The sequence below is a fragment of the Dipodomys merriami genome, unplaced genomic scaffold (assembly GCF_024711535.1).
Source record: "Dipodomys merriami isolate MVZ:Mamm:240054 unplaced genomic scaffold, mDipMer1.0.p SCAF_60, whole genome shotgun sequence".
Lineage (NCBI taxonomy): Eukaryota > Metazoa > Chordata > Mammalia > Rodentia > Heteromyidae > Dipodomys > Dipodomys merriami.
The window spans coordinates 4,915,873-4,928,772 of record NW_027206180.1 but is presented as its reverse complement, the minus strand read 5'-3'; the positions used below and the strand labels follow the sequence as shown (position 1 = coordinate 4,928,772).

The 12,900-nt window shown below is 41.4% G+C and overlaps 1 protein-coding gene across 20 annotated transcripts in view; it reads left to right on the top strand.

Moving 5' to 3' along the window:
• The window catches only part of Rbfox1 (RNA binding fox-1 homolog 1), a 1,026,253-nt gene that overhangs the window by 923,662 nt on the left and 89,691 nt on the right, over positions 1–12,900 (top strand). For all 20 annotated transcript variants that reach the window (XM_070003532.1, XM_070003525.1, XM_070003535.1 and 17 more), the window contains 2 exons: positions 6,010–6,063; positions 10,886–10,978. In XM_070003532.1, coding sequence (XP_069859633.1) covers positions 6,010–6,063; positions 10,886–10,978 — 147 coding nt within the window. The remainder of the gene's footprint in view (positions 1–6,009; positions 6,064–10,885; positions 10,979–12,900) is intronic.

Here is a 12,900-nt window from a genome sequence, read left to right as displayed (position 1 = left end):
GAGAGGAATCTGCTGCTTCTTTGGTCTCCACACCACGCCAAGTCCCGAGCTATCATGGGGCTCTGAGATCTTTCGTCCCTTTGTCTGCAGATCTAGTCCATCCTAGTAAGCAAGCATCTGTGGGAGGCACATCCTTAGCATCTGACTTAGGGCGGGCTGTTTGGAGACACCGTTCTGAGATGCAGATGTGACCAAAGGAGATGAATGCTTTCTCCATGTCTCCTGAAGCCCAGCGTGGCTCTCCAGTGCACAAGTGAGCCATCTGCTTCTTCTGGGCTCTGGGATTTGGGGGTTAGCTGACACCTTTTATTTCTTTAACGCCCACGATGCTTATCAAGTATGCATCTGACACAAACTCGGAGCCAGCCTCCTAATATTGAAGATACCCGGGCTTGCATGCTGACATTTCTGTAGAAAAGGTCAGCCTCTGCACTTTTATCTCACTCATTTGGTAATAACCTTGAGTTGAGCCCTCTAACTCTTGCAGAACAGAGATACCCCCGGGCACTTTCAGGTCAAAGATGACTTTGAAAAGTGCAGAGCATTCAGAGTGAGAGTCAAGGTTAAGTGTGTGCAAAGCACTGAGACTAGGTTTGAATGATGGCCAGCCGAGGAATTATATTCTTCTCGCCATGTCAGGTCAGGACAATGTCTTGCTATTCAGTCTATCTCTTCTCATCAAGTGTCACTGTAATGTTGACTTTGAACTTGATCCTCTTAATAACCAGCCCAGCGCTCTTTCACTGATACCATGCATGCAGCCAACCCTAGTTTCTACCCTGAAGGGTGCCTTTTCCTGCCTGGTGGTCTTCGTTATCTTGAAATTCACCCGAGGCTACCGTGGTAAGTCAGAAAAGTAATGCAGAATATTCACTGCTGGAGATCACAGAGAAGGGCTTACATTAATATCTAAACTTCTCTCTTCTTTTAGGGGTAGCTACGGCAGATAACAGATAACATACGAGGAGAGACAGAGAGATAGGAAGACAGAACCAAAGAGACAGAGGAGGGAGACACCCGTGTCCCTACTACACTTTATCAAACGTGGATCAGAATCTCCTTAGAGAGCCACTTTATTTTTTTAAGTGAAAATTCTCAAGCAGATTTGATAAGGTGTTGATTTGACAATACCATAGATTCTCTTAGTATCTGTCAATTAAGGAGATACGGTGTACGTTCAAGCACACTAAAATCACTTCTGTTCCTCACAAACAGCATCTGTGCCTGTTCAAAAAGGTAGGTGACACTGGGCTTCACAAGCCTGTCATCCTAGCTACGCAGGAGGCTGAGATCTGAGGATCATGGTTTGGAGCCAGCCTGGACAGGAAAGTTCATGAGATTTTTTCCTCTCATTAATTCTCCAAAATATTCCAGAAGGAGAGCCATGGCTCAAGTGGTAGAGAACTAGCCTTGAGCAAATAAAGCTCAGAGAGTTTAAGCTCTAGGACTTTTGCGCACACGTGTGCACACACACACAGTATGCAGGGCAGAGTATACGAGACTTTGTATGACAATAAGATTAATCCATAAAAATTGCCGGGTGCATATGGTTTTATAGACCACTTACGATCACTCCAAGGCCTCCTTTGCCTACAACCAGCATTCTGAAGGAAAGAATTATGATTTATCCCCTAAGAATCTGAACCTCCTAGCCGACTATTGCTCACAAAACCATTTAGCAGCATGAATTCACTGATGGCCTTTGCAGCATCCTGACTGGCCTCCCATCCTGAGTCCCAGGAATCTCACTTCGCTGCTTCTTTTGAGTCATTGTGCTTACTGCAGGGAAGCACATCTGCATCCTCACTGGCTCTGCCCCAAACCCTTCAGACATGAGCTCTCTCTTCTCAGTGAGCTTCCGCCTTCTGTCTTTGCCCTCACCTTTTGGCATTGTTGAAGATAGTAACAGAAAAATAAAACACTCACGAAGGTCTCTGAATTGTTTTTCCATTCTTCTTCTTTGTTCAATACAGGTGTTGGGGGTTTTGAAGTCAAAAATGAAACCGAGGCCCCCAAACAGACTTCTTTTTCAAATTTCCTAAGAGTTTGCAGTATTCCTGTCAAGTTCAGAAACCATTGATACATCGCTTGACATGGTCTTATCTATATTATCTATTTATTTGTCATCTACCTATCAATCATCTATCATTTGTCATATGTCCATTTATCTATCATCAACCCATCAATAAATCCATCTACCTACTAATCCATTCATCCTCTATCTATCTATCTATCTATCTATCTATCTATCTATCTATCTATCTATCTATCTATCTATCTATCTTAGGGGTACTGAGGATTGAAATCAGAGCTCTATGCCTGCTACTCCATTTCCCTCTCACATTCAGTCTTTTTACTTTACTTCTGTTTTTCAGATAGGCTCTTGTGTTTTGCCTAGCTGGCCTGGGACCATGATTCTTTTAGCTCTGCCTTTTGGGTAGCTAGGATGACAGGGTGTATGCTGTAGGTTGGCCTTATGGTCTGTTGTTGGCATTGTTGTTAATTGTTTAATTCATTGAGATTGGAATCCTTGGTGATTCGTCTTCCATCTTTCATGTCCATCCTCTTTCAGATGCACTTGTCTCAACGTTTGACATTAAATCTTGTCGTTCACTGTAGATTTTGTTGTTGTCATCATTTGTTTGCTTGCTTTCATAATGGAACATTCCCTGGGGTAAGAAGTTCAGTAACTACAATATCCAAAGCAGAAGCCAGAGCCTTTAGATAAAGTACCAGTGAGGATGTGAGCTAATGGGTCTATTGTATTATTCAAGGCATTGATTCCAAAGGCTTTTACAGGGTAGGTCAGTTCATCCCATGCCTCTTGAGATCTGTTATCAGCTCAGCGAGGGACCAGCCATGAGCACTGAGTCCTTACCAAATGAACTTGTTTGTGTATGTATGAGTCATTCATTCGTTATAGAAGGGGCATTCATTGTGATATTTCAATTCGTGCTCACTATGGATGATGAGACCCATCCTCCCGTGGCCCACTTCTGAAGCAATTTCAAGAACATGCTTTGCTCTAGCTGCATGTATTCACATATGCTACTGTGACCACATCCATCCTCTTCCACTCTTTTCTTCTACCCTTCCTCCTCCCTCTCTCATTGAACAATCCTATGAGAGCAGGGTGGGGATTTCCATCCAATGGATTGCAGTGTTCCAATTCTGAATTAGAATGCTTATTGGACCTTAGTGCTTAGGTTGCCTTCACCTATGGGTGCATGCATGTTCGTTGGGTCTGAGGTGAGAGATCTGAGCTCTGACCCATGCACCTCTGAGCTACAACACACAGAATCGTTCTCAAGTCTCCAGTTTGCAAAATACCTTTCTTGATGCCATAGGCTTGCTTTTGTGATCAAGATAGAGACCCTCTGCTGTGTTCTATGGGCTCACGCTTGTAATCCTAGCTCCTCAGGAGGCTAAGATCTGAGGATCACAGTCGAAAGCCAGCCTGGGTAGAAAAGCCTAAGATGCTCTTCAGTTAACCAGCAAAATGCCAGACTGGATGTGTGGTTGAATCAGTAGAGCACCAGTCTCCCCCATCCCCCCCAAAAAAAACCAAAACACAGAAACAAAACCCAAACCAGAGCTCAAGACTTTGGTCTCTCTGGCAAGAAAATAATCTTTAAGTCTTTCATAAGTGTCACCCCCCCCCAAAAGAAAATGGGTCACACGGTTGTTAGCATATGCACAAAAATGCTCTGATAATTGTTTCTAATGGGCAAACTAAAGAGTAATGATGAAGGGCCAGGGTCTAGAATGCTTTGCCTAGCATGGATGAACTGAGTTCAATCCCCAGCACTACAACATCATCACCGGCTTCTTTGTGCTTTCTCTGGCAAGGCAAAGTTGCACCCACCCCAGTGTCATGGGTAGTAAAGCCATTTGGGGATGTGGCACCATGCCTCCCATGTCTACATTAACACGGGGCCTATAAAAAGCCAGAACGCTCTGTATGCAGCCTTTGAACTAACATGTACTTTGGATGTTTGATGTTGTATCTGTTAAACAAGTTTCCAGAGAAAGATCGTTTGATCCGAGAATTTCTAGAACCACCTGGGTCACATATTTGCTCAAAAACGTAGCCTCAGAGCTTCTAGATCTCGCTGTGGATACAGCCACAAGACACAGCCGGGTGTGTGTGCAATGTCGTTGAAGGCTCCCCAGCACTACGTTGAGCAAACAAATGCTAGTGATGTCTGGGAATGAGTCGTGTCTATGCGACTTGAAAACGTGCCAGCTGTGTTTATATCATTAGCGCCAAACTTCCCAATTAAACTGTTGATACTATAAATATAGCACGCAACTCACTCTGCAAAGAGGGTTCACATCAGCATTTTTCTTCCAGCTCGTTCTACTGGCTCTGAGAATCACCCACCCAAAGGCAACTGCCGAAGAAGCAAGCGTGGAAGATGGTGCCAGGGCAGATGGTGTGACGCTTTCATTTAGGGAATGACACATGCTAAGATTACTGTTTGATCGCTTCTATCTTGGCCAGATCTTGTTTTTCCAGGAAGAGAGAGAGAGAGAGAGAGAGAGAGAGAGAGAGAGAGAGAGAGAGAGAGAGAGAGAGAGAGAGTGTTGACTGCATAGCAAGTGTTCCATCGATGGCATTTGTTTCATGGTTTTGGAAGAAGTCTTTTTCAGGCATCTCTCTGTTCATAAATATATGTGTTCCCAGGCTGTTAACGCCTCAAATAAATACCTTAGCATCTCTGTTAACTGTGTCATCTCAGGCAGTTGTGTAGGAATTACTGCTTTGGGAGGGGCCCAGGAGGCTGAAGGATTCTTTACTCTGAAGTCAAGTTCACCTTTGCAGAGGAAATCTTTCATATCCCACATTTGGGAAGTCTTCTTGTTCGACGTGGAATGGGTTTTGTGTTCCTCTCAGCCCCTCCCACACTTGGCACTGAAAATGCCCTAAGAAAGCCTGTTCTCTTCACCAAAGAATAGATGAGCATCCACCTATCAGAGGAGAGCTCCCAGCACCCCTCACTTCCGGCCATCACACGAGCTAGCAGTACGCATCTTCCTCTACCTCCTCCCTTTCTTCAGCGTTCACTTCTCTTTTTCACGTGCATGTGGAAACACACACACCAAACCTGAATTCCAGCCCGACGAAAAATCGTAAATACAAAGATGTCCTGCGTCACGTGTGGAGGGTACTCGTTCTAGAAAGTCTGAAATGGGTAGCTCCATTTTGTTTGGGTGCCCAATTTATTTGAAGCCCGAAAATCGGTGCCTAGACCCTTCATAGAGTCAAGTTTGGTTAATGGTTTAAAAAGACATTTGTTTCATTGTACAGAGGTTTCCCATATGTTAGCCTGAGTTGGTCAGAGCCCCAGAGGGTCTCAAGGCTCATGGGTACCTGGGTCACAGAGGTTGATCTTATGTTGGAATTTTACTTGTCTTCTGTATGTGATCTGTGAGTGAGGAGCCCAAACCTACAACGTCCTGTTCTGATTGGATATTTTATTAGCCCAATCTTAACCTCATTGAAAGTGTTTCTCTTAGGTGAATCATTATCTAAGTAGTGATGTGCCATTTCTAACCTCTGCTGCTCAGTGTCTGGGAAAGTGATCACACACACACACACACACACACACACACACACACACACACACACACACACACACACACACACACACACACACACACACACACACACACACACACACACACACACACACACACACACACACACACACACACACACACACACACACACACACACACACACACACACACACACACACACACAATGGAACATGGAATTAACAGACTGCAACAGTATATCTCATCCTGGTGGGAGATGTCATAATCAGAACATAGCCCATATGGCTGTTCTATCTCGTTTCAAGCAAATTATTTAACCACAGAATGATATGAAACGTATCTTCTTAATATTAAACAAGGGAGGAATAACAGTATTCATCATTATGTCTTATTTGCTGTTTCCCCCCCCCTCCTCTTTGCTCACAAAATATTTCTATTTCTTTGCAGCAATTTGGTAAAATCTTAGATGTTGAAATTATTTTTAATGAGCGAGGCTCCAAGGTAAGTGACTTAATCCACCTCAGAATCCCTTGACTTGTTGTAAACATGTTTGTTGTAAACAAGGGAAACAACTGCACTGCTTTAATCAGATGGCTGTGAAGACAAGCTCCCCCACCTCACCACGGGATTTCTTCTAGAGATCTCCTCTTTGTTTCCAAAATGGCGGGAGAGATGTGTTGGGCTCCACGGAGAACACGTGTAAAGGGGTGATTGAAAGTGGTTGTCTTATATGGATTGTATGCATATCTCAAATTTCTAGAGGGGGGAAAAAATGAACCGTGCTTTAAAATAATCATGATGCTGTTGCTACATTTCTGTTGTTGTCTTTCAGTGATAATTATGTTCTTTACATTTAAAAAGTGAGTTGCTAGTCTCACGAGCAGGTAAATATGTGGATGACTCTGTATTAATCAAGTGCAGTTCTTTCTCTGGGTGGTAGGGGAGGAAAAGGTCATATTCACCAACCTTTTGAATTGAATTTTATGAGTGCGTTCTCTCCTGCTCTTTTTGCAGGGCACTTGTGGCCATTGAGTTCATATTGTGCTAGGATATCAATTAAATAGACAGATATAGAGATTTTCCTAGAGTTTAACAGAGTTAAGGAAAGTTGGGAGCTTTTAGAGAGAGATAATACCTTGGAAAAAGAAGACAAAGCTTTCAAAGCATGCTGTCAATCAGGAGTTGTCTTTAGAAGGGGACAGAGGGGTCCCAAACTAGCAGCCTCAGCAGGACCCGGAAGGAAGCTGTTCAAGAGACACACTATGCAGCTCCGCCCAGATCTACTGAATCAGAAACTTTGAACGTGGGCCCAGGAATCTGCATTGTAACAACCCTCTCAGGGCCAGCCGTGAACACGACACAATGACTGTTCTCTTAAAAGAGATGCTTGTGCCTACTGGCATTTCATTGCTACCTCTGCCCTGCTTGTTAAAAAGTCTCTCCTTCCAGCACCCACAAAACAATCCAGGTCTCCCTGGAAGGAAAACAGTGTATTGGGCATAGCAGCTGATGCTAAGAAGAAAAGGAATGATACAGAAACAAAAGAGTCCTTGGCAATGTTCCCTTCTCCCCCCCCTCTCCCCCACCCGAGTATTCCTTCTCTCTGGTCATGTTACTCAAATCCAGTGAGGCCACTTCCCTGCCTGTGTGTATTCTGGCACTGTAAAATCCAAGTATCTCATGGAGTAGAGGCAACAAGCACACTGAAAACTACATTTCAGGAGAGATGCTGCATCTGCATAATCATGCTTGGATGGGATATAGGAGGATCCTAAACGTTCATTTTCTTTTCCCTTTCAGGAGATTCAGAATGGCTTGTTGTTATCTCCAAAGTGCTTTATTTGGAGGGGAGAGCCAGATTTAGATCTTGGCTAAACACCTAAGAAATATAGAATTCAGAATTTAGAATTCAGAATATAGAATTTAATTCAGTAAACACACATATAGAATATAGAATTCAGAATATAGAATTTAATTCAGTAAACACACATATACATATACTCATAGTCTAATATACTGAAACAATGTACAATGCATTACTTGACTCAGCATATACACACAATACATATACACCAATATACCTAAGAAATGTACAATTCAGAATTTCATTCAATATAGCTGAGAAACACAATTCAGTATAGAGACACACATATACACACATATTCTAATATACCAAACAAATGTACTATTCAGTGTAGAGATGCACGTACATGCCCTAATGTATATGAGAAATAGGCAATTCAATATTCGATTCAGCATGCACACACACACACACACACACACGTGTGCACACACAGCACGCTCACACACACTTGTGACATTTCAGGTCACTCATTCACAGGTGTTTCCCATCCTCAGGGAGATGCAGATTATTCAGATGAACAACTGCTGTGAAATACGCTGTGTTCCACAGTATTTAAAAAATAAAAGTCTGGTAAGACTCCTGCCCCATGCAGACCTATGGTTAGGAGGCAGAGGATTCTGGAAAGGTTACATGAGCTATAGTTGAATGATGAATATGAATTTCTGGGCAACATCTCCCTGCAGGTGTAACACTCACAGGATGGAAGGGAGATGCGGTGTGCTTACTCTATGAGAAAACGAATCTTTGGATCCTTTATCAATAGTTCTTCTCATAAAAATCAAGAGACACAAGACTTGGTTTCTTTTCCCTCCATAGGAAATGAGAGATCTGTGCATTCATCCACCTAGGGAGCCTTAGAACCTTTATTTAATCCACAAAATGGAGCCACATGCCAGTGGCTCATGCCTATAATCCTAGCTACACAAGAGGCTGAGTTCTGAGGATTGTGGTTCAAAGTCAGCCCAGGCAGGAAATTCCCTGAGACTTTTATCTCCAGTTAACCACCAAAAAACCGGATGTGGTGCTGTGGCTCAAAATGGTACAGTGTTAGCCTTGAGCAAAAGAGCACAGAGACAGCACCCTAGTCCTGAGTTCAAGCCCCACAACTGATGTACACACACAAAAAGACTCCAAATCATCTTTGCTTTACCACTACATAGAAGTTCCAAATGACTGAGCTTACGCTCTCTCTACCCTATAGATTGTTCCTTCAAAACCAGCAAGATAAAATTACTTCATTACCAAGACCCCTTGGAAACTAGAGGTGGTGAAAAATCGAATTTCTGGCTCCCACAGACAGGTTTATCCAACTTTTATTTATTTTTTATTTTTTGGTCGTAAGGGTTTGAAGTCAGGACCGTGCCAGACAGGTGCTCTACCACTCGAACCATGCCCCTAATCCCTCCCTGACACAGACAAATTTTACAGACCAAACAATTTAGGACTTTTCATTAAAAAAATTCTTACCCAGTAGAAATGAACCAGGGCTCAGGCATCTAAATTTTTAATATGCTTCCGGATCCTTCTGATGCATGACTAGGTTCGGGACCCGCTGATGAAGAGGAGGTGGTCAAATAGAATGAGATCCGCCCCAGCTGCTCCCTCTCCTCACCCCCCTCACCCCCGTTCCCGTAAACTGCTCAGCGAACATTTTTGAGTACTCAATTTAGACATGGAATGTAAGCAAGAAAGACAGAACAGGGATCTTTCTGTGGTATACAATGCGAGCTTGTATTCGTTGGATCGTTCAATTCATTAATCAATCGATTCATTCCAATTAGTTGGATAAGACTAATCACAAACCCTCTCTTGGGAGCGATGGTACAAGCAACTTCAGTCCAATCCTCCAAAAGAAGGAAACTTGTTTTATTTTCTGTATAGGCAGTCTTAACAAAGAACCATCGATCTGCATCTGAACACATCTCCTTTACCTTGTGTTCTCCATAGAATAACTGGAAAGTTGTCCATTAGCCCCCCACACTGTACAAGCCCTCTCTCAACATCTCTACATGTTGTCATAGAGACTCTGTCTATGAGATTGGGGAGGAAATGGGGGAGGGAAGGGAGGAGGAGGGACAATACTCATGACCACTACGCTATTGTAAATTACTGCAGATTTTATTCCTAAAAAAATGGAATGGCATAATACCTCAAAGCTTACGTTTACTCACCTTTATGTAAGGTTGGCCAGTGCAAATAAGAGTGTTGACAGAACTCCTAAAGTTGACCCAATTTGTACCGGAAAGCAAAAGGAGTCAAGCAAAAACTCCAGTGCAGGTGTTTCAAATGGTTGGTGGATATGCTTCTGAACAAGATGTCCTGGCGCATTGAGAGGCTTTGAAAAATAATGTGTTATATTTTCTGCACTCTTCTTAGGTGCATGTCAGTGAAGACCAGAGGTGGATTATGACTGTGTCAGATGTAGTGGGGTTGGTTTTTTTTTTTTTGAGGCTGAAATATTAAAAGCAAAATGTACCTGTGGTGAACTCAAGGGTATTATTTATTATGTTAGCAAAACAGGAAATGTTCAGAGTACTATTAAGTCACCTTCTAGTCCTGAAGAATTTTGTCTCCCTACCTGCAGATATGACAAATGAATACCAGCCTAGTACCTTAAAAACACTGCAGTATGTTTCCATGTCTTCTGGTTGTTTAAGGAAACTCACTGAATTCTGACGCATGAAGGGTATTATGTGGGAAAAGGATTATGACAACTGCTACTTGAATTGTTTGCATTCTAAGTCAATGAAAGTTTGTTTCTCTTCATTTCATGTGATTTTTTTGTTTGTTTATTAGCACAAAGAGTTTAAGATTTATTACGGAAAAAAAAGGTCTTTCCTTTTGTTTTGTTTTTTTTTAGGCTTGTAACTTTTGTTTTTGAGAAGTAAAGGCTGTAAAATGGACAAATTTGAATAACCCTAAGATTGCATGAAGAGGAAATGTTCTTAAAAACCACACAAGCATGACTCTCTAGGCAATGTTAGAGGATTTTGGCATTCATGGTTGGATTTCGTGCACACATTTTTATTTCATTTTATCTCTTAATTTGCATGTCAAGAAAGTGGTTTCCTTTTTTTCCTTTCTTTTTCTTGTTCTTTCGTTTCTTCTGTGAATACAGTGTACATTTATTTTGATCTCGTTTTCTTTTGGTTAGATTTATATTTCTGTTTGGGTAGTGACATTTAGAAAGGGGGTATTTTGAATATCATTGGTTGAATTCTTTAGAAGTTATTAGCTAACCGGTGACAGAAAAAAAAAAAAAACACCCAAACCAACCAATCTTGTTGACATTAGTCGTTTAATTATTGCACTATGTATTATTATAATTTCTCTAATTTGCATGTTACAGAACGGAAGCCAGGACAAGACATAGAAATTAAAGCAAGAGAATGTTACCACGTGGTTGTTGATTGAAATAATAATGTGCATGTTGTTTTCCCTTCTTACTCCTGCATGCAGGGATTTGGTTTCGTAACTTTCGAAAATAGTGCCGATGCGGACAGGGCGAGGGAGAAATTACACGGCACCGTGGTAGAGGGCCGTAAAATCGAGGTGCATGTTCAAAATATTTTCCCTTTCATCTTTTTTGATAAATGTCTGCTCCATGCTCATTTGTTTCCTGTAGATGCATCACTGGTGTCTCGTATGTGATTCCCCACCCCCTTCTCATTGTTTATATATATAATATATACATTATATATATATATTTTTTATATATATAAAAAGGAAAACTGGCCTTACTCTGTTTTTTAAATTTAACTTTATGTTTTACTCTTTTTTTTGTGTGGTTGTCTTTTTTTTTTTTTTTAACCGCTGCAAGGTGAATAACAAAAGTAAGACAAAAAGAAAAGGTGAATCGTCAAGTTTACTGTGGTTTCGGTTTTTCTTTTTACATTTTATTTTCCACGTTTGATAAGCGGCAGGTGCAGTAAGGTGTTGTTCCAAAGAGAGTAGCCAGAATGAGCAAAGCAAATCGGATGCAAGGCAGTCATTTTGTTGTTTGTTTTGTTTTCCGTTCTTCATGTCAGGGTTGGAGAGAGATCTGCAGTGGTCTACAAATGAATCATTTCATCCACATGGTGAAAGCCATAGCATCGGAAAGACTTGCTAAATAAATAAATAAATAAATAAATAAAGTGAGGTGTGGGAAAAGTGAGAGGCTTTGCCATGAACTCTTTCATTTAAAAATATATATATATATATAAGAAACCAAATTGAATTTTTGCATTATTTGTTTATTTATTTATTTGTCATGTCAAGAATCACAGTGCAGGGCTTTCAATTTGCCTCTCAGGGCCCTGTGCATTGCAACACCTAGCAATAGTCACCGTAGTCTGAGATTCCAGATCTACTATTTGTACCACTGAGAGAGCTCCTTCAGCAACGCCACAGGGTCATATTTGTTTTAAAACAACAAGAAAAAAAGAAACCTTTTTTTTAAAAAAAAATATATACCAGTTGAAAAATTGCTTTAGTCTTTGGAGTAAGATGTTGCATATTTTGCCTTTTCATTTCCCCTCCCCTCCCTTGGACGGTAACGCTAGGCCCCTCACCAAACTCTCAGTAACCCTGGTAAATGTACACAAACCGCAGAATGGTAAGTGCTGTCCACCTGCCGCTTCCCGTACTTAGCGCTGATCTCTCTCTCTCTACATTGATATCTCTCTCTATATCTCTTACCTACCACGTGAATTTTTTTTTCCGACTTGTTGTTTTAAGTTTTCTTGGTGCTCTTGTTTGTTTTTTTTTTTTTTTTGTTTTTTGTTTTTGTTGTTGTTTCTTTTCAGTTTATTTATTTTGTTTTTGGATATCAGTCCGCCTTGTAATTTTGAGTGTCGGTTCGAAGCTAGCCTGGGAGGTTCTGACTGGTTGGATTATCATTATCCTACTCAGGTCGTTAAACTCCATTCCGTGTGACCACGATGCACCCTCTCCCACGTTCCTCTCCTTAGCTGTGACGCAGGAGCTTGAATGACCCCCCACCCTCCTTGCTATGAGCGAAGCTCTTGTTCCAAGTGTTGAATGCTTAGATGTCGCTTTTTCCCACCCCCCCCACCCACCCCCCCAAGTGTTGCAACACGGCTTTAACTCCTTTGTCTCTTCTTTTTATGTAGCGTGTCTCTTCTCTCTCTCCTCCACTGCATGTCCTTCCATGTGAACTTAATTTATGTTTGTTTGTTTATAAAAATAACAACAATAAAAAAAACACCCCGATTGATTCTTTCTGTGTCACCACAGAATAGAAGCATGCTTTTTGGTCTCTACAGTCTCTTTTCGTTTGCTTTTGCTTTGTTCTTTTTTTTCTTTTTCTTTCTTTCTTTTTTTTTTGTAACTGTCTCTTGATTAAACTGTACAAACGAGGTGACGTTGCTTTACTGAAATGATCTGTCAGTCGAAATGGTGATGAAGCTAAATGTAATTCTAAACCCGAAAAAAAATGTATGATTTTTGTTATGCACCTACTGCCTTTCAAA